Source organism: Pteropus medius, unplaced genomic scaffold, assembly GCF_902729225.1.
Source record: "Pteropus medius unplaced genomic scaffold, Ma_sr-lr_union100, whole genome shotgun sequence".
Lineage (NCBI taxonomy): Eukaryota > Metazoa > Chordata > Mammalia > Chiroptera > Pteropodidae > Pteropus > Pteropus medius.
In genome coordinates this window covers 24,953,349-24,975,620 of record NW_024351730.1, presented here as the reverse complement: position 1 = coordinate 24,975,620, position 22,272 = coordinate 24,953,349, and the positions used below count along the sequence as shown (strand labels likewise).

General features: G+C 42.1%; 1 protein-coding gene across 1 annotated transcript; it reads left to right on the top strand.

The window, feature by feature from the left end:
* The first annotated feature begins 9,152 nt into the window (after positions 1 to 9,152).
* Positions 9,153 to 13,276, top strand: SOWAHB (sosondowah ankyrin repeat domain family member B). Its single transcript, XM_039845513.1, has one exon. The coding sequence runs from the start codon at positions 9,476 to 9,478 to the stop codon at positions 11,807 to 11,809; it is 2,334 nt and encodes a 777-aa protein (XP_039701447.1). The 5' UTR covers positions 9,153 to 9,475; the 3' UTR covers positions 11,810 to 13,276.
* Positions 13,277 to 22,272: the final 8,996 nt, after the last annotated feature.

The window sequence follows — 22,272 nt, the reverse complement described above, 5'->3', positions numbered from 1 at the left end:
GAAAGAAAGAAAGAAAGAAAGAAAGAAAGAAAGAAAAATGCAAGAGCCTGAAATATGGCAGTGGCCAAGGGAATGGATATGAGACAAAGTCAGGAGATGGAGTTGACAGGACTTGATGACTAACTGGCAGTGGGGATAAGGAAGTATCTGGGATTAATTCAAGTTTGGATGCCTGTGAGCTTGATAATGTAGAAAGAGTGGCTTTAGGGGAAGGGAAGGATAATGAGAGCTGGTCTGGACATGTTGAATTTCAGCCTAGAGAGACCCAGCAAGAAGCTGGCACTATGAGACGAGCTCAAGAGGAAGCTGAGCATGAAGCTACGTACTTGGAAGTGATAATTAAAACAATATTTGATGAGATTTCTCCCAAGGAGAGGATATACTCAAAAGAGGAGTTCATCCTATCACTTCTTGGCTTTAAAACTCTTTTGGCCACATGTGATTTAAAAATAAAATCCAAATGTCTTAATTTGATACTCAAAACCTTCCCCAGTCTAGTACGGCTTGTTTTGTTCAGTCATTTATTCAACCCATCAGCCTTTACAGAGAGACTAGATGTGCCATGAGGTGTGCTGGGGACAGAGAGATGACTGACTCTTTGTTGCTGCCCTGGGGGAGGTCTACTGGAGAAGAGAGACAAAACAAAGTTTTAGTAAAATAAGGATAGAAATAGTGATTATCTTATAGGATTATAGCAAGAATTAAGAGAATTCCTACACATAAAGCCCTTAAAACTGCTGAATGTGCAGTAGCTGTTCTTATTATTATAGGAGGGGCATGTATTTGGAATGGGAGTGTAGTTCCCTTGGCTGGGCAACCACTGAGCTGAATCTTGAAGGAAATCTTGAAGTGAGCCAGAATAAAGGTTGGAGAAAGACATTCCTGGACTTCCTCCTGTTCCTTTGTGTAGTGGGTTGAATGGTGGCTCCCCCAAAAGATATGCCCATGTCCAAATCCCTAGAACCTGTGAATGTTACTTTATTTGTAAAAAGGTAAAGATCCGCAGATGTAATTAAATTAAGGATCTTACAATGAGATCATCCTGGATTATCTGAGTGATAATGACAAATCCAATGACAAATGTCCTTGTAAGAGACAGAAGAGGAGAGGCACACAGAAGAAAAGGCTAACAAAGCCAGAGATGGAAGTGATGTGGCCACAAGCCAAGGAATGCAGACAGTTATCAGGAGCTGGAAGAAGAAAAGAAAGATTCTCTCCTAGAGTCTCCAGAGGTAGTTTGGTCCCCCCCAGCGCCTTGATTTCTAATGTCTAGCCTTCTGAACTGTGAGAGAATACATTTCTGTTATTTTAAGTGACCCGGGTTGTGATCATGCATTAACAGCAGCCTCAGGACACTGCCATACCTTCTCCAAAACGAATTCTTTGTGAGTGGTGAACAGGACACAGTCCTGACCCTTGTGGAGCCTGTGTTCTGGTTGAGGGGACTACACAAAAATGAACAAATACGTAAGTTAAATTTAATAGTGGAGTGCTAGGTGCTGTGAAAGTTAAGCTCCAGAATTGTATATCCAACTGCTCACTTGCCATCTCTACTAAAATGTCTAATGGACATCTCGAACGTAACTTTCCCCAAATAAAAGTGCCCAGAGGTACCTGGGGGTAGGAAGTTGATTTATTCAAGAGGGACAGGAAAGGCTTCTGGGAGAAATATGCAGGAATAATGAAGATAAGCTAAGCCAGTGACTGAAGGAGCAAAGGTCCTTCAAAGCAAGGTCCTTCTGTTTGTTTTGTTTTGTTTTAGGAAAGAAAATAACTCTTGAAGATGAAGAGAGAAAGAGGACGAAGATTTAAGGGAGTGGGTAACAGCAGTAAGAATCCAGAGAAGACAGAAGTGATATGTGGTAATATGGGGCCAAGGTGAGAGAGCAGCACAGGGGTCAGGGTCTTTGAAGGAAACAGTAATAACAGAGTAAAGACTAAATGATGGCAACTCCAGACGAAAACAGGGTTTGAATCCTGGCTCTGCCACTTACTGGTTATAAAATAGTAGGAAATTATATTATCTGTATCTTGAGTTCTTGAATAAAGATAATAATAGCTCTTACCTCATAGGAACTTGTTAAGAGAATTAAATATATTAATGGGTGCAGTACTTGGCTCAATGTCATATACAGAGTATTCAGTAAGTGTCATTATTACTATTGAGCTTATTAGAAATAGAATCAGGACTAGAATCGGAATGTGAATACTGGAAGGAACTGCAGAATCCTCTAATCTAATTCTCTCATTGTACAAATGGAGAAACTGAGGCCCAGAGAGTTTGTAAACTGGCCCAGTTTAGAAAGATAGTTAGGGGTAGAGCCAAGACTAGATTGCTGGAAAGTCTATGCTTTTTTCTAGGTGAGCTTCACATAGAGATTTGGGCATCACAAGAAGACAGGTGGTAATCGGATATGGGAAAATAAACAACATCACAGGTGAAACCCAGAGAATGAACAGAAAATGTGGACTTGGAGTTGGGTCAGGGAGGAAGGAGAAGAACCAGAAAAGACTAACAGTTGTAGACGCCAAGACAGAGGTTTCAAAGGGAGAAAACAGTCAACTGCATCAAAACCCCCAGAGAGTTGAGAAAAAATTATGACTCTGGTGCTAAAAAAATGCTAGATTTGAGGTCAACTTGATTCAAGCACAAGTGCACAAGACACTAAGGTCTGAAACTTGGTTTTCCTATCTGTAAAATCAGAATATATATGGAAAATCTGCTGACTCTAACGAATTTAAACCCATTCCTTGTAAAGTTGGCAATGGAGGGAGATTTCCCACCTAGTAAGGGGTAGACAGGCCTTACTCTAGACCCTGAAATTACTCTTACTTTTGGGGTATGTGTCACACTAATGTCTGATGCAGCCACAACCAGCAGACGGGCCTTAGAGGAACAAAACATGGATTTCACCACTCCTATCATTGCCATAGTATCGCTGAGGCAGGTTACAATATTTGAGCAAGATACCACTAATGGGTGAACCCCTAATGTTGAAGCTGGTCATGGAACTCTTTTAGTCTCTTTCTATATTCCTTCCATAAATTCTTCTAATCCCATAGTTTTAAAATACCATCTCAATGCCCAAGACTCTCAAATTTCAACCTCTAGCTCTGAGTTCACCTCTGAGCAATTATTTATTCTAGATCATTACTTAGATGTTTAATGATCATCCCAAACTTAACCTTTCAAAAGGTAACACTTGACTTCCTGCCCCCAAGCCAGGTCTGACCTTGATATTCCCAATCTTGGTAAATTTATATTCCACCCACTCATGCATTCTCCAGGTTCTATCTCCAAAACATTTTCCAAATCTCAGTCCTTCTCTACACCTGAAACTCTGCTATTCCAAGGTACCACCATCTCTCATGTGGCCCTCTACAGTACTCTCCCAACTGGATTCTCTGCTTCTATTTTAGTATCCCCTTTAACCTCTTCTCCACACAGTAGCCAGATGATCTGTCTAATACATGAATCACATGTTACTCTCTTGACTGTAAACTTCCAACGGCTTCCCATCACACTTAGACTAAAACTCAAACCCCTTAGACCTTACAAGAACCAGACCCTGCTCACTAGTTTGACTTCTCACTCTGCACTTCCCTCTCTCTCGCTATGTTCAAGCTTAGCCCCTGGTTTTCTTTCCGTTCCTCAAACACATTGCTTTCATTTCTGATATAACGTTACCTATTCCCTCTATCTGGAATGCTTTCCCCATCCTGCTCCCCTCCTCTCCATCTTCATGTGGCAGTTTCCTCTTTACCACTGAGGTCTCGGCTTGTTGCTTCTTCTAAGAGAGGCCTGCCCTGTCCATCCTTCCAAGAGTAGCTCTCCTGTCAGTCTCTACTACATCAGTTTAATTGTATAGCTAATTACTTATCACTAGTGATATTTTCTTGTTTACTTTTATGCTTATTGTCTGTCTCTTCCCCACTGGAATGTAAGTTTCCCGAAAGCAAAATATTTTGTTTGTTTGGTTTGCCATTGTGTATTTAGTCCCAGGAAAGTGCATACGCACGGTAGGTGCTCAGTAAATACTGATGAGAGAGAGGAGGAGCAGGAGGGGGAGGGGAGAAGGAGGAGGGGATGAGGGGGAGGGGAGATGGGGGGATGGAGGAGATGGAAAGAGAGAAAGGGAAAGAAAAAGTAAGAGGGAGGGTAGGCGAGTGCCTAGTTTTCTCTCCTGCCTTTCTATGGTCCACCTTAGCTCCAGTTTCACCTGGAGATCTGCCCGCCTACCTGGATGATTGACCCTGAGCAGTTCCACCTTCTTGGGTGGGGACATCACTGTACATTCACAGAAGTTTGGACCAAAGGTGAAGAATAAGCACAACAGAATACATCCTATAAGAAATACAAATACATACATATGAATAGCAAGGAGAGCTACTTTCCGCAAGTTAATGACCTCTGTTCTACACATTTCCCATACTTCTTCTGAGGATCAGATGAAGGAGAGTGGTCTGGAATGCGACATACGCGTGTAAGTTACTATATTACACTGTCTTCTAAGTGTGTCTGCTGATGAGGAGCAAAGAGAGTACTCCTGGCAAAATGCCACCTGTGTGACTCATGCCGTAATGCTAAGGATTTACACAGATGATTCCCGATGCCTCCTCCATCCTAGATGACTTCAGTATCCCTCTAAGTTTCATTCAATTCCCCTCTCACAGTTCCGTGATGTTATCACCTCCAATGGCTCTCACTTCCATTATGCATCATCCACATGGTCAGACTCTGAATCTTGTCATCACCTCCAAACTATTCTACTTTGGAAACCTTAAGCCTCAAGACTTAAGAATAGCTGATGTTCTGCTCACAATATCCTACCCTTATAGCTCCATATCCCCCTTACTCCCACTGTACCTGCTTTCCCACCCCTCCAGGACTTTCTCAAACCTTTTCTCCTGATCTCTTAATGCAATAGCCATTTCTCTTCTTTATATTCTCCATGAAAAAAGTGACTGTCCCCCGTTCCGTCCATGGGAATTGCTCCACCTGAACTCTGGACTCCAGCCCCACACCCAAGCCATTTCATCAATTATTTACTTTCTCCTCTAGGTCTTCAACTTATCTTTTCCTGGCTTTTTCTACTCAGCTCATAGACATGATCATATCTCTTCTAACTACTACCCACCCCCAAAATCTTAGTTTACATGATCTGATATTCTCCTTATCTAGAATTCTCTTTTCTCCTTCCTTTCATAGTCAAGTCATTTTCACCCCATTTTCACCCAACTCATTTCTCTCACCCTTCCGTAACCCGACTTCTGTCCCCACCACACGCTTCTGAAACTGCTTCAGACCAGGCCCTAGAGACCTAACAGGTCATATTTCACTTCTTATCTAACTTGGTGTCATCTCGAGAGAGCTGTCCCCTCCTTCTGCCTCTGTGCTTCTGTGACACCTCACTCAGTGATGTTCCTCTCCGCCCAGCTGCTCCTTCTAAGTCTCCCTAACAGGTTTCTTTTCCTCTTCTGTAAATGTGGATTCACCCTCTACCCACTTCCCTTCCTGCTGCCTATATATCTATTTCTAAGCAATTTTATTATTACCTGTGGCTGTGGCTTAAATGACCATTTATATATGTTAATGTCAGACATTCTTGGAGCCTCAAACCTATATTGCTTTCTAGACATTCCTGTTTTCATGGCCTATAGGCACCTCGAACTTAATATGCCCCAAACTGAATTTATCATCTTTCCCATTTCCAAAACTGACTCTTTCTTTTATATTTTCTTTTATATTTTCTATCCATGCAGATGATAACAATCAATTCATCCAGCAGCTCAGGCTAGATATGTGAGAGAAGCTAGGCTTGTTCCTCACCCACAGACTCCCCTGACTCTAAATCCTGTTAAATTCACCCACTATCTCTTTGATCCATCTGTTCTTCGTTTTTCTGACACTGCTGAACTCAGACCTTTTGCATCCTTTTTCTGGATCATCTCAGTAATTTCTGGACTGTTCTCCCTGCTGGCAGCTTCATCCCCCTCCTCCAGCCTAAAGATTTGATATTGTTTTTTTCTTTGTCACTGTAATTCATTTATGCCTTTTTAAAGTGTCTTTTTCAAACTAAAAAGTAATATGTTATGTTCTCAATGCAAAATAGCCAAATAGTTTATAAGGCTATAAAAAAAGTTAAAGTCACCCCGATACAATCCTCAAATCTTACTCCCAAATACACAAATGCTCTTTTTCTCCCCCAAATAGGATCCTATTAAACATTCTGTATCTCTTGTACTTTAAGAGGCACTCTTTTTCACGTTTTAATATCTCTGAAACCAAAATGTGTCATACAATCAATGGTGTCTTAGATCTAGTTAAATATACTACTGTTTTGCAACGTGCTTTTTTACTCGTTAATGTAGGTCATGACTCCAAAACAGCACTTTACCTCCAGGAAGATCTTTCTAAAGTACAATCCTGGTCAGGTTACTACCCTCCCAAAAATTCTTCAAAAGCTCCCCTCCCTGCTTCCCCCATTTCATTTTCTAACTCCCTCTTAATATGCAATCTCCTTTCCAGCACATCACACACATCTTCTTCTTTAAAGCCAAGCAGATCTATTTGCAGTTAGTTCTCCAGATACACTATGCTGAGGCAGATCTTTGTGTTTTTGCACCAATGTGCCTTCTTTCTCTTCCCTACCTCTTCGATTCAGAGTTACCTCTTACTGGAAAATGTTCTTATCCCGCAAGCTGAGCCTGCGTTCTTCCTTTATGGATCACTCCTCAACTCCAGCATTTAGTGCATGTCTTCGTTAAATCATTTAACACACAGGTTCAGGTCATTTCTCTTGTTTGTTGCTCCAAATAAATAGTGAGCATGCTTTCTTCTTTATACCCATTTCCAGTAGTACCAGGGCAACATGGACCCTCCATAAATATGTTTGGAAATAATGAACTGTACATGAGGGAGGCATAAATATGCTCCCTAAGATAAGGTAAAAAGCATTCTAATTAACCATCTCTTTAACCAAGAGAGAGAAAAAGGAGGAGAGAAGGTCTGGATGCTAAACCACCTGGCCACCAGAAATCTAAAGCAAGTAGACTGCCCTGCTTTCAGCTCCTCCAGACCTACTAATTCCACCCTCAACTAAAGATAATCTGATTTCAATAACCATGCCCTCAATGACACCTTCCTGTCTCTCTAGTCCTTTTATGTACCTCAGTCTATATCATCACTCCCTCTTGCCACAACACCCCTGTTTTCAAACAGAAGTTTTTAAAAGTACCAAAGGGGGAGTTCTTTCTACTTGCTACTCTAAATCATCTACCTGAGTTTTCCCTCTGGACACCCTCCTGCCCTAGGTGTGGACACACTTCTGGGCCCCACAATGACTCAACACCAGGAAATAAACACAAAAGGAAGCTGAAGTTTAATACAAAATCTTCATTTTAATAACTATCCAAGAAGCTTGAAGCTAATGTTCCACCTCAGTGGAAACCATTATTCCCCTCTCAACCCAGTATTGGGTTTAGATTCTGGAAAATGATAGACAGAAATGTTTCCCAGTACTTATTTCTGACCTAGATAATTTAAAGCCAAGGATTCTAATTCATTCATGGAAAAGTACCGGGCTACGGTTGGGCACTTAAAATAAATCTCAGCTAATGTGGCCTCTGTGGCAGTCACTAAGATTGGTTTACGCTAAAACATGTTGACAACTGTGGGGCCAACATACTTTCAATACCCTCCCTTGGCAAAAAGGACAAGGACTCATGACACACTTCTGATTGTGTCATGAGTCCTTGTCCTTTTTGCCAAGGGAGGCAAAAGAAGGAGAGTGGAAAAGAAGGAAAGTGGAAAGACTGAGGGCAGTATAGGAAGGACAGTGGCAAATGACAGGGCAGGAGAAAATAGAGACTTTATAATAGGAAATACAGCTGACAGAGGATTCCAAGAAAGATTTGCTGTCACAGTTGGGGCTGAGGGTCATTACTGAAAGGAATGGAAAGACACCTAAAATAAAAAATGGGGCAAGGCGTGCAGCCAGATAGGTAAGTCGATAAAACAATGAAGTATCTTGGGCATGTAAACAGGACTGAAAAAGAAACAGGACCTCAACTCAAAGACCTCAATAAAAGGAAGGGCAGAACCAACATATGGACAGGTAAAATGAAGGGGAAAAGCAGCTATTAGGAAAAATGCCGTAATTCCATGGTCTTGAAGAGGCCAATGAATAAGACATCTCTAGGCTACAACTGGACTTGCAATTAGGAATTTCACAACCTCTCCATGAAGAATTAGAGTCAAGTAGATATTCTAATGTTCCAAGCAGTGGGGTCAAATCAGGCTAGCTTGTAACATGCTTAACATTTTGGGGGGGGGGAACCCTTCATTTGGAGAGAAAAGACTTCACTTAAGCCAACACAAAATAGACTGTACAAAAATCTCTTTTGTTCACAAATTTTAGAATAAATAAAACAAAGTAACACTAGGCATCAAATACCTTAGCTGTCAAGACATAATTCCTGGTCATTTTAGTTGCTGGGGCAATCAACTATCAAACTGACTTCCTGCACCTTAACGTGAGACAATGACAAAGGAAAAGGAAAGGCCGAGACCAACCTGTATCCTTCAGTGTGATTTCTCTTCTCAGTACAGACTTGGGTGTATTTGGACCGCTTGGAGCCGATCCCCGGGCAGTATCTCCAGATCCAAGAGAGGCTTGTTTGGGTTGCACAGTGAGTTGCCCCGACCTCAGGAAATCTGAAATGATCACCCCACAGCACTCAGTAATAAAGGCACCTTTTGGAGAGACCGTAGAATGCTGGTTCATTCACACCTTTTCCCCCACCCATCGAATTCAGCCATAACTTATGCAGCTCAAGGAGAGGGCAGGAACGGACCGCCTACTGCTTTTCTTTCCTACGTGGCCGAGACCTAAAGGAGCGGCGGGTCGCTTACCTGCCTCCCATTTCCCCCGCCCGGAGAGGCAGCGGGTCTTGCAGAGCGGTTCGCGGCCGACTCCCGCTTGCCCGCGACCTCACCTTACGGGAGCTTTCTCCCCGGCTGGGACCAGCCTGACTCATCTGGGATGGGTGGCAGGGTGGGGGAGAGAGACCTCGGAGGGCGGAGGGACAAGAGGAGGCGGGTCCGGCCCTTCCCCCAGAGCCAGAGAGGAGGCGTCGCCTGGGCGCAGGTGAAACCGACTCCGACCTATCCCGGGAACTTTCGCTGCCGGGACTCGCTGCGAGAGGCCGGCGTCGCGCTGGGGTGGCCTGCGAGGCGCCCTCTCCCACCCGCGCGGCGCGTGAGGGCTCAGCCCCGGGGCTTCTTCCCTGGGGATCTGCGGCCAGTTTGGCGCGCTCCGGGGCTGCAAGCAGCGCCAGCCTCCGCGGCTGATGGAGGCGGGCGGCGCCGCCCCGGGCGCAGGTGACACACAGCAGGCCAAGGTTTCGGCTGGCGGGGGAGAGCACAAGAGGGCGAGACACAGAAACCTCGCGGCCAGGTGACGACAAGGCAGCGATGGCCCGGGAGTTGAGCCAGGAGGCACTACTGGACTTTCTGTGCCAGGCTGGGGGCCGAGTGACCAATGCCGCCTTGCTGAGCCACTTCAAGAGCTTTCTCCGAGACCCGGACGCGTCCCCCAGCCAGCACCAGCGCCGCCGCGAGCTCTTCAAGGGCTTTGTCAATTCGGTCGCCGCAGTGCGCCAGGACCCCGACGGCACCAAGTTCGTGGTACTCAAGAGGAGGTACAGGGACCTTTTGGGGGAGGAGGGGCTGCAGCGACCCCGCGACCCGCCGGTGGCCGCCGCCCCTGCAGGGAGAGCTGCGCCCCGCTCCCCGCCCGGCGCGCGCGGTGGGGAGCCACTGCCGCCGCCGCAGCAGCCCAGGAGGCGGCGGCGCGAGAAGGAGCAGGAGGAGGAGCCAGCAGGTGCCGCAGCCCCAGCAGCCGACGCAGGTTGCAATGGACTCCCAGCCACTGGCGCCCAGGAGGCGGCCCTGGGAGGCGGCGGGAGAAGAGGCAGCTCCAGCCACAGGGCTCTGGTGCCCGCGGCTGCAGCGGCAGCTGCCCAGGTCGGAGCGAGGTGTGCGGCGGCGAAGGCTCAGGGCCGTTGCTGCTGGGAATGTCTCCAGAACGGCCTGGGGGCACTTCCCGACCGCACCACCGCTGGGGAGGAGCCGGCGCAGGCTTCCGCTGCCCTGGATGACCGCGGGGCTCCCAGGCAGGAGCTGGAAGGCGCGCCCGCTGAGCCCTCGCCGGTGCTGGCAGCGCCCCTCTCGCCTCCTCCAACCGTCGGGGCTACTGAGAGCCAGGGTTCCCCGCCTGCCGTCCAGTCCCGCCCTTCTGCTGAAGATCCGCCGGAGCTTTTGACTCCGGGAGATCTGCATTATTCGACCCTGCAGCAGCAGCAGCAGCGCACTCAAGAATGGGTGGCCAGACACCCTCATATCCCCCAGGACCAGGGCCCCATCAGAGCCTGGTCGGTGCTGCCAGACAACTTCCCCTCGGAGCTGGGCTTCTGGGGCCTGGACCCTAACTCAGCGACACTAGACCCCACTCTTTCCTCTCATTCTCATTTTCCTGTTTCTGAATCCTGGCCTGGGGACTCTCCATTGACAGTCTTTCGTAGCATTCGCTGTCAGCTGTCCCTCCAAGATCTGGATGACTTTGTGGACCAAGAGAGCCACGGCAGTGAGGAAAGCAGCAGTGGGCCCAAAGAGTCCCCTGGGGGTTCTGAAGAAGGGCTGCACGTTGCCCTGGGGACCCCAGATTGGAGAAAGCTCAGGAATCCAGCTGAGGACCTTTCTCTAAAGGAGGTCAACTCCAGCAGGAGCCCTCAGGGCCTCAGGAACAGAAGAGATGGTCACACCTTTCAGCAGGTCCCAACAAGAGCTAATGGCCTTGTAGGCCACCCCCAGGAGCCTTTGCCTTGGCCAGCTCCCAAATTTAGGAGGTCCCTCAGGAGGGGCTCTCGGGCAGAGAGAACCAAATTGTCCTCCTCTGATGAGGAGTGCCTTGCGGACGACTTGTTGAAAAGGAGTAGGCGCCCACCGCGATCCAGGAAACCCTCCAAGGCAGGAGCGATGTCCAGCCCCAGGGTGGATGCTGCTTTGACACCAAAACCTGCTGACATTAAAGCTGCTCTTGCTGAGAGAAGTCGCCTGCACAGCTTGTGGGCCCCAAGTAGAGAGGAGCCTACAGCCTTGGTTCCCCACAGACCCTCTGAGCACAAGCCATCCCTCGTCCCCCTAGATGCCAGGGAACATGAATGGATTGTGAAGCTTGCCACTGGCTCTTGGATCCAGGTGTTAACTTTGTTCTGGGAGGATCCCCAACTGGCTTTGCACAAGGACTTCTTAACTGGATATACGGCTTTGCACTGGATAGCCAAACACGGTGACCTCAGGGCACTTCAGGACTTGGTCTCAGGGGCCCAGAAAGCAGGAATTGCTCTTGATGTAAATGTGAAGTCCAGTTGTGGCTATACCCCTCTGCATCTTGCAGCCATTCACGGCCACCAAGGAGTCATGAAATTGCTAGTGCAAAGGTTGGCTTCTCGGGTGAATGTCCGGGACAGCAGTGGGAAGAAGCCATGGCAGTATCTGACCAGTAATACCTCTGGGGAGATATGGCAGCTACTGGGAGCACCTCGAGGCAAGCCTATTTTTCCTGTCTATTCCTTAGTTCGAAGCTCTTCCCCCACCTGGAAGGTCAAGAGTCGGGAAATATCTCGAAATATCTCCCGAAAGACTTCCTTTGCTGCACTACTCAAAAGTCAGCATAGCAAATGGAAATTGGCCAACCAGTATGAGAAATTCCCCACTCCAAGGGAAAGAGAAGAATATAGTGACTGAGGTGGGCCCTCTGTCTCCAAAATGTAGCCACCACACCTCCATCCTTGAGCTATTCAGTAAAAGAATTCAGGGGGAATAGAAAAATTGCTGAGTTGGTGAAGAGAGAGGTTAAGTGAGATGGCCTACTTAGTGTTTACCTGCCTGGATTTTGTGTCAGCACATCCTTGACCTTAGGGATCAGACGAGCTTTCTGAGGGCACAAGTCCTTGGGCCAGTGAATCCTCCCTAAGGCGTCTAGTCAGGTGCTTAAAACCCAGTATGTGTTCTTCCTCTTCCCTTGCCTCCAAGGATCTGGGCGCAGTAAGCCACATTGTTTTCTGAAGCAGCAATCCCAGGCCTTGGCTAGAGAGGGAACAGATGTCTAACAAAAGGGAGGCACTTCAAGGAATAGACAAATTGACAAAGCCCAAACAAAACTCCACTTTGCCTGGTAGCTCTCCAGCTTCTATTCATTTGGAGAATAATTTGGCTTCGAGTGAAAAGCACCAGATTTGAAATCAGATGGCTCTTCTTTTTTTTTTTTTCCTTTTTCTTTTTCTTTCCCTTCCTTCTTTCCTCTCTTCCTTTCTTCCCTCCTCCTCCCTCTCTGTCTCTCCGTTCTTTCCTTCCTTCCAAGTCAGTGAAATAAACTTATTACTGGAGAGCAGAATTTGATTTAAGAGATTCCTCTGTTTCATCCTGATCCTCCTTTGAATGCAGCCTATGGAGGCTAACGTGTGAAATGATTACTGCCTCACTGGGGTCTCCTGCCCATGATTAGAGAAGCAGTTGGGTAAGAATCAGCTCTGACTGACATCCAGGCCCTGCTTTTTTGTTTAAATCAACTTAAGGAAAACTTTCCAAATGTAAAAGCGTTTGACTCATTTGCCTAGTGACTGAGATCTTTCATGGAAACTCCCTGTGTCATAAATAGCAGAATTAGAATTAGTCGTTTGCAATAGGTTTGAATGGCCAACATTTATACTCATGAAAGGAGAGAAATGATTTTGCTCTGGGGAAGCAGTAAGGGTTAAGAGGTGAATGCCTCTCCACTAGGAATTTTCTAAGCTGCTAAATCTAATTTTATTTGCACTAAACTTGTTGCCAATTAAGATTAAATATTAGCCTGAAATGCTGTATCTCTAACAGGAAGTCCCCCTTTTAATTGCTTATGACGGGACTGATTTTTGTGGGTCTGTGGAATATAAGAGTACAGCTAATCTATAAACTGCAGTAGAACATTAAGATTTCAGAATAAATTCGAAGAGGGCTGAAAATGAAATGTCCAAGTGGAAATTGTTAATTTTTTATGAAAATGTTTTCCTGTGCTGTGGCATTGATGGTGTGTATTTAAAGTATTTTTGTATTTCTTCTGGTTATCCCCCCCACATTAAAATCTTTATAACTTATTTTATTTATGCTGATTACTGTTAACTTTCCTCTTTACAAAATTGTGCCTCAGTGAACGTCAAATATTTTTGTTTCTTTGTAGTTTTACTTTATAATTTTGTTGAAATAAATATATCTTCTATTAGAAAACATTAAAAAATAGACATAATAAAGAAATCTAAGAGTTGTTTTTTATAGAGACCTATACAAGAGATGAAACTTTGGCAAATCAAATCAAGAAAAAAGGGGAACAACCCCAGACTGTAGAGCCATGGTTAAGAGAGATGAAAACTTAAAAGAATAAAAGTTAAACATCTATGCAAATACTTAGTAAATGGTGCTTTTCAAAAAAAAAAGAATCACAAAAATATAACTTCTTTTAAAAGCTAAAGAATGTTTTTACTTTGCCATATTTTTTTATCACTATATCAATTTATTCAACAAATATGTTTTGCTCAGTGATGTGGGATTTATACAGGTGAGTGGGACAGGACCTCTCCCTTCTGGAAACTTAAAACCTAACAAGATTTGTCGTTGAGTGATTTATACCTATCTTGCTCCCAAGGTATCTTTTAAAGCTGTACTATATTACATGTAAGCTTTTAAAATGAGGAAGAGAGAAAAAAAGGTGGTACTAAGAATGAGGATAAAACAACCATAGTGCAAGAAAAAATTTTCAAAGTGTCATAAATATAAAATTAAGTGCTCCAGAGAATTTCAGAGGAGAGACTCCTTTGGGCTGAGAGAGTCAGGGAGGGCTTCACTGTGGGCAGGAATCTTTTAGTGAATGATGCTGCCATTCTCAAAGAACCAGCTTTGTTGGTTCTACCACATTCTTAACTTCTGCTTCAGTGTGATTTGCATAGCACTGGTACTGGCTGACAGCTCAATGGTTAGACCACAGTCCAAGGTTTCAAGTTGGTTCTTCTGGGGATTCAGGTCCCTCTGGCCTTTGTCCATAGGTGATACCTGTGACTCTCGTCAACTTTCTTACATGGTAAACGTGTGTTGGGTGTGGGCAGGGCTGAAGAGGGTGTTGAGCACAGAATAAAACACAGATCTGATTGAATCGCCCACTTGCTCATGTAAAGTTCAGGCTAGGAGAGCTGCCAGGCCCAGCGCATTTTTTCCAGGCTCCTTGCCATGAAGAGCGGAGGCACTGAAGCCACCCCAGTCCACTGTGGGGTAATAACCACCCTACTCTCTCAGTTTCTGTCTTGGTGCTGAATTCCTTCAGGTTAGAATCCCTTTTTTTTTGTTTTCTTGGTGAACTGTTATTTTTCCAGCTCAAATGTCACAGTCTCTATTAAGATTCCAAAGTAAAGACCTCTGAGCCAGAAGAGGTAGAACTCCTTCATCAGAATTCTCATAATCCTGTGTGCACATCCCACTTACAGTTTTTGCCATATAGTATTTTAGTAAATTGCTTGAATGTTTTGTTTTTTCTTACCACTTTGAACATCTAGAGATTAAAGAATGTATTTTCAATTCATCTAAATTTACCAGATATTTATGGCACATTGGTTATTCAATAAAGATATAATTCCTGCCTTCAAGATCTTAGAGTCTAGTCTACTGGGAAAGGAGAGTGTGAAGGTGGAGTCACTGAAAAATAATTCCAGCACAGTCAGGTAGGTAGATAGACGTGTGTGTCAAGACTGTGGGAATACAAAGAAGGGAATACTTGTGGTGCATTTTCTATGTACCAGTCTCTATATTTATGCTGGAAATACAACATTCAGTAAGATATACATTTTTCCCTCTCTCATGGCACCTTCTTGAACAAAGCAAGTCAGGAAGGCAAAATGGAAGTTAAGTGTGCTTCAAGGGTCCAAGTGGAGAAAGGAGGAAAGAATATCCTAGAAGAATACTCAGCTGTTTGTGGTTGTGGGGAACACACGACCACTGCTGTGTGGCACAGCGAGGCGGTGTGGAAAGAGATGAAGATTAGAAAGGTAATTTAAGTTCGAGTTGTAAAAGGACATCTTTTGTGATATGTCAAGAAATATAGACATTTTCTAGGAATCCAAGGATTGTCAGAGCACCTCCAGAAAACCTTAGTGTTATTCCAAATATAGATGTTTTCCCAAAGTCTCAATTTGAAGACAAAAAAAAAATACATCAAAGTATTATATAGAATGTACTTAATTTTAAAGTTTCCCTTTCAAATTTTTCTCAAGTCTTCGGTTCCTAGCAAATAGCAGCAGGCAATAAAATCACATAACAAATGGCAATTTAATATTAAAGGTAAACATTAGAAACTATCGATAATCTTAGCTCAACCACTTGCTTTTTTAATAACATAGTTGTAAAGTAGTGAATTTTAATCTTGTCTTATTTTCTGCTAGAAAAAATTGATGACGGGAAAATATTTCAGGATGTTACACATGGCATGCTGTGACTTCCAGATGCTTTGATTCCTCTATCAATTTTTCTGAAGAGCAACACTATTGAGATATAATTTACAACCGTACAATTTATCTGTTTAAATTGCACTGTTCAATGGTTTTTATATGGTCACAGAGCTGTACAACCATCACCACAATAAATTTCTGTGTGAGTCTAAGAACCATTGACATAAGCAATGGGGAGCCATGGACAGTTTACTGCAGGAGAGTGACATATATAGGCTGAGGTGAAACAAAGACTTCTTTTACTACAGTAATGAAGACAAACTAGAGGCAGAAATCAGTTATTATAGCATCTTAGTTTCATATTGGAAATATTAGGGATGTTGACTCAATCAGCTGAATAAAGAGACTAAGATTGTATGTCTATAATGAGGAAAGAAAATTTTAATTGGAGGGGCTGATTTGATTGATAAGAATTAGAAAGAATTAAGTAAAATCTAAAAGGACCTCTCTGTTTCCTCTTGTATCCAAAATGCCTGTTTCAGTGATTAGATAATTTTATGACTGTGATAGTCTTTTATGATAGTCTGGGTTTATGGTGACACTGGCCTGAGCATGCAAAGGCAATCTCAGGCTGTTTAGCACAGCAGTGTCAGTGTGTGTTTGTGTTTGTCAACATCGAATGAATGATTAAAAATGGGTAATGAAAGGGTAGGATACTGTAGTACTTAAGCTCATGACAATGAAGCCAGGATGCTTGGGTTTCTGTCCTAGCTTAGATAAGATCTTCGACTTCTCAATTTTCTCACTTTTTAAGATGGATTTTTGAGATGATCAAATAAATTAATACAAAGTCCTTAGAAAATATCTGGCACATAGTAAATCCTCAATGAATGTTAACTATTATTATTTTTAACACCATTCAAAATATATATATTCGCTTTAAACTTTCGTCCGTGCTAAAGACAAAAAATAAAAAAGGTGCTACAAGAATAAGATTTACTGATAAAGCCAAACATTTTCCCTTATACTATGTAAAAATATGCTTGTTTCTCATTTCAAATAAAAAAGACTATTCGACTATCTCTGTGTGTAACAATCATTAGCTATTATGAGATGTCATTAAACAGAATTATGTCTAATCGAAGTCACAAAAACTAACACCCATCAAACAAGCAGCTCTGGTGTGGCTGGGAACTAAAACCCAGGCAGAGCTCTAAAGGAGTGAGGCTTATGGGTAGAGAGAGAGAGAGAGGAAAGTGTGTGTGTGTGTGTGTGTGTGTGTGTGTGTGTGTGTGTGTGTGAAGCTGCCATCACTTAAGAAATCTGAGATATCTAAATTCAGCCATACAGTAAACTTTATCAAAATTTCACTATCTTGGTCAAGGTAAAATTTTTTCTGGGATTAATAATTATTGACCTCCTTGGTATGAAAATAGTACTTCTTGATTTCTAGCTCCCAAGTTTGACTTCTCTTTTCTACTTTTAAGATTTTTTTTTTAAAGGCGTAACTGTATGTAACTTATACCTCTGTTAGTCAAGAAAATGATAAGATGTTGAATAAGGAGAAAGATTTTTCAAATTGCCTGTTGGGGCCAAAGCCAGGACTCTGTTTTGAGAGGTCTAATTCTCTCATGAGTTTGATTTCTCTTTCTTTTTTTTTTTTATTATTTATTATTATCTATGCCTATAGCACCTGGTCTTCTTAGGTGGTCTCCCATCCAAGTACTAACCAGGCCCCACTCTGCTTGGCTTCTGAGATCAGACATCGGGCTTATTCAGGGTGGAACCACATCCTTGAGTTTTGTTTTCGAGAAGAGTGAACACCTCCAAATCTAGCAGCTATTAACACATGTTTCTGTACTATCACTCTTTCTGAAAACTTAATTGTTAATCTTATAGGACTTGAAGCTTTTTGCTGTTATATTTATGTCACCAAATACAATTAGATTTCTAGTGCAATACTATCCTTTGCTACCAATCGGGGAAGTGCTTCAGAGATGTGAATGTGATGAACCAAGTGACTTGCCATGCTCTCACAATGGGTCTCGTTGCCTAAGCGAACTAGACTGGCTGGGTAGGTCTGAGGCAAGGAGGAACTGGGCCAGAAATAGCCCCATTTTCCTAGTGATTTGAAGACATAGGCTTGCCAAATCATGTAAGAGCATCTAGATCAAAGTATTTGGAGTTTCTAATTAAAATGATATTTTAAAAGTGAGCAAGATGAATATTCATTCAGCTGATGACAACAGCTTTGCCTCGACTAATGGTCCAAGGAGAGTCACATTGATTTCTTTCTGGAAAGACCTAGAATATATCTACCTGCATAGGATAGTCATGCCCTTACAGTGCTTGGATGTTGACTGAGGGTTCTCCTCTGTTTCCCACCTGGTTTGACCCTCACTGGTTTTATGTTGAATATGAAATGTCTGTGAGCATTGATTTTTGTGGGGAAAGGAGAGGAGAGGAAGGAGAAAAACGTACCAATAGCATTAAGCTGGCCTCCTATTTTCAAGCTGGACCATGCTAAAATGTACGTTATGATAGATAGCAGCAAAAGGAGCCAGAGAAGAGGGAAAAACAGAGGGCTGATTTTGCCTTATTCCTAGGCCGAATCTTTTCACAACAGCAATTTTAACTTTTGATTCCTGAGGGTAATGTTTCCTAATAATGGATAACGACCCTACCTGCACAGCCATCTTTCTATGCATTAAGGAGAGATCACAAAAATATCACCCTGGATTTTGGCAGGCATGATTCCTGATACCTGTCAGGAAAAACTGAGTCCCAGAACTGCTTTTCAAACTTGGGATATGCTGTATACATCTCTTTCAGAAGCAGTATGTCCAATGTGGGTGGTCTTTCACAGGCATTTTTCTTCTGATCTTTTTTTTGGCCAACTGTGGCAGTCAATCAGATACTGACAGGTTGAAACTCAAGACAGCTGCTACTTGTTAAGATTTTTTAATGGTTTGAAAATTTGAATTATTAGTGTTATTGATATTCGATGTCACTTCACCCCCACCCTATATAGTTCTAGTGTGGATAATGGGGAACTGAGTTGGTTGTATCTATACTTTTACACCACAAGATTTATCGTATTTATATAAGATGTCTCCCAGATTCTTAGTGAAGAAAGGCATCTGCATAAGGAAGCTGACCCAGTGACTACTAAAATTCCTAATCCTGTGAACGACCTGGGATTCTTTGAGAAAAAGATTAATTCTAGGGCAAAGACAAACATCTGCAGGCAGAAGTAGCATTAGGTACTGGCTAACCCATAATCCTATGTCTTTTACATGTGTGTCAACTTACACCTTCTTGTGGTCTATTGGGTCCAGGTGATAAAAACTTTATAAAGCCACCTGGAAGAGCAGAGTGGCAGAACAGGTGGACAAGCATCACTTGGCAATCCTTACATTGTGGGCACAGGATGGCTCTTATTCTGCCATAGTTAATGTTTTTTCTTTATTGTGGTATAAGACTGACTCAAATTCTGTTTTGGAGGTATTTATGTGGTATTCTCTCAGATTCAAAACGTCTTGTCTTTTTTCATTTTCTCTGAATTGAGAAAAGAAAAATCATTATCCTTTATAAACTTAAAGCCATACCATCTAAATACTGGCTTATGGTGGATAATGGCTTTGAAGCAACAAACTGTTCGTGTTCCTAAAAGGAAACAGAACATTTATATGAGGAGAAGTGAAGTAGTATTTTGTAATGTCAGAAGGTACCACAATAAATACTCCCATTATCTGGTAGGTTTGGGAAATGAATTGCTTTGATTAATAAATTATTCTAGTTAATAGAGATTTCTCACACATATTTTATATGATTAACAGTTTAAGAAAATTGAACTACAGTTAACTATATACTCAGCACTAAAATGAAACACAAAGTAATTTGTGTGTTTCAAAAAAAAAAACCCATATGAGATCCTTAAGTGCTTTGTGCTTATGAAGAATATCAATTATCTTTACATTTTTAGATGCACAGAACCAAAGTCAGTTGATGAAAGGTTGAGTTTTAGAAATTTTACATCTTTTTTTATATGTTAAAGACTTGAAAAAAATATACAAATAATACATGTTTATTGTAGAAAAAATCAGGTAACACAGGTGAAGGAAAACAAGAAAAGACAAAAACAAAACTACCCGAATTTCTCTACCTTAAGGTAATTATAGATGATATTTTGCTGGGTATCCTTCCAGAATTTATAACAAAAATGAAACCATAGTGCATAGTAATTTCTGACCCATTTTATTGTTTCATATATTTCTTTTTCCATTTGAATTGTGTATTATATATTGAGTTCAAGATAAAGAAAAGTTTAGTTCTTCAGCTGGCTGGAAGTGGGCCAGTTCAGAATTCATTTCTACACCAGACTTTTGCTTCAATGCCACTTCTTTTCTTTTCAGTCTAAAGGCTATGTTTTAAATATATTAAATTTTTTATTATTTTTAAGATCATTCTTTGCATTCCTTTGACTTGAAACAATAATTTTCTTTTGTTTTTAACCAGCTTCTTCACCCAGTGTTCTGGGTGCCTGCCTTTTCAGGCAGAAGATCTCTTCTCCAGAAAACTGACTGCTTATATCCACTCATAGCAGGAAGACAAGAAGGAATGCCCTGTTGTGACTGCTTATCTCACACCTGTAGCTTTTCTGTATGTTGTGGGGCAGTGGAGACAGGAGACAGATGTGAGCCAGATATGATTGAAGAACATTTATTATCCTTGAGTACAACTTAAAATGGGCTAGATCTACCAGTATCACTGGTTTTTATGTTTATTTTTCCTGATAGCTAAATAGAATATTTTAGAACTATTTAATCACTCAAGATAAGGATGTGGAAAGGAACCTAGAGATCTAATTTTTCCCCCCAATGATATAGATTTTTTACTTAACACATTAAATGAAGATGAGTATTGCTGCTAGATTTATTTTTTATTTGTTTATTTATTAGCAATTCAAATATACTCACAGAAAGTAAGTCCTAATTATTTCCATTCCATAAATTCCCTTTTAACTTTGGTTGCCTATTTCTAATCAACATGCATATTTTGTTATCTTCCACTGCTTTCATTAACAGCATGCTCCATATATTAAAGAAATTTTCCTAGTTTATATTTTTAATAGCCAGAAAGTATACCAATATGTTAATATGTGATAATTTGCTTAGCTATTTCCCTACTCTGACATTTGGGTCATTCCTCACTGTTACAAATAGTACTAATAGAAATATCTCTGTAAAAATTATCATAAGGTTCTTTTATTTCTTGGCTATTCTCCTAGGTGCAGTTTTATACTTTTTATTACATTTACCAGCTTGTACTTTAGAAAATTAAGTCAAATTAAAGTGACACTAGCAAAGAAGTAAAAACTAAGAAATCTGAGTAAGCTATAGATTTTTAGTTAATAACGATATATCAATGTTGGTTCATTAATTGTAACAAATGTACTATACCTATGTAAGATGTTTTTAACAGGAGAAATTGTGTGTATGTGGGAAGGTTATATCTGAACTTTACATATTATCTGCTCAATTTTTCTGTAAATCTAAAGCTGTCATCCAAAATTCGTTTAAAAATATAGGAAGAGGAGTACATTAAAACATTTGAGGAATAGGAGTAAAGTGTAAGTAGTTCTTTGCACAGTTCTTGCAACTTTTCTCTAAGTTTGAATTATTTCAACGTAGAAAGTTAAAAAATATAATTCATTATTTCTTTTTTGAACTACATCTAATCTAAATGCCCACCAATACTTAATTCTTTAACGTAATAAGGGACTATTATTAGTAAAGGTTAGTCTCAGCCAATGGGAACTTCGAATGTCCTGTTACTAGGCAGAATTCGGGCTTCCAGCAATCCGGCGGGAGCAGGGCTAATCAAGGATAGCCACTGGGCTGGTTCCCGGCCAGGTAAATAAAGGTGTAAGTGCCATCCAAAAGGTACATCCCAGCAGCCACTTGAGTTTTAAAAGGGTATCTTGAGCCCTTGGCCCCACTGCTGGCGGTTTGCCAAGGACACCTCCTTCCCTACGGTCTTGCCTACTGCCTCTCGCCCTAAACCCTCCTCTGCCCCACCAATTTCGCAGAGAAGCCTTCTGGCGCAGGGAAGAGGTAGAAGCGCACGCAGGCACCACCCTCTTGGCTCTAGGTAAGAGGGAAAAAAAAGGAGGAGAAAGAGAAGTTATATAGTGTAAGAAGGACAACAACACAGCAGTTGACAGGTTTGTCGAAGTTTTTTTTTTTCTTACAAGCTTTACTTTGTAGCTCTGACTCTTGAGGAATCAATGCATCTGATTACACACCTGATGGAAAAGTAGAACTCAGGCCTGTCTACAAATTAAATTTCCTTTAGAATTGGGTGAAATCTTCCAGCAAAGATTCCCTTTTCCTTCCAGCACAGGCTCCAAGCAGCTGGATATGTATTTGGCAAGCAGAGATTGTGATCACAAGGAATGTGTGGATTTCCCACTTTCTCGCCTCTGGGAGAGGACTCCTGGCCAAACAGGAAGACTCTCACTGCACTCTCCAAGTTTTAAGATAATAAAATTACATTGCTGTGCTGATGAGATATTATTCCTGTTTATCCAAAGACCATGTCCAAACAGTGACTGAATAGCAAAGATTCTTGGAATTAGGGCAAAAAGTTAAAAGTAGTTCTTTAGCTGAACAAGGATGTCTTTTGCATTGATTTTTTTTAAATTTTATAATTTTTTTATTCATCTAACCAATTTCATCA

Excerpts from the sequence above, each read along its gene's own strand:
- SOWAHB (XM_039845513.1), top strand. The coding sequence starts at position 9,476 with ATGGCCCGGGAGTTGAGCCAGGAGGCACTACTGGACTTTCTGTGCCAG.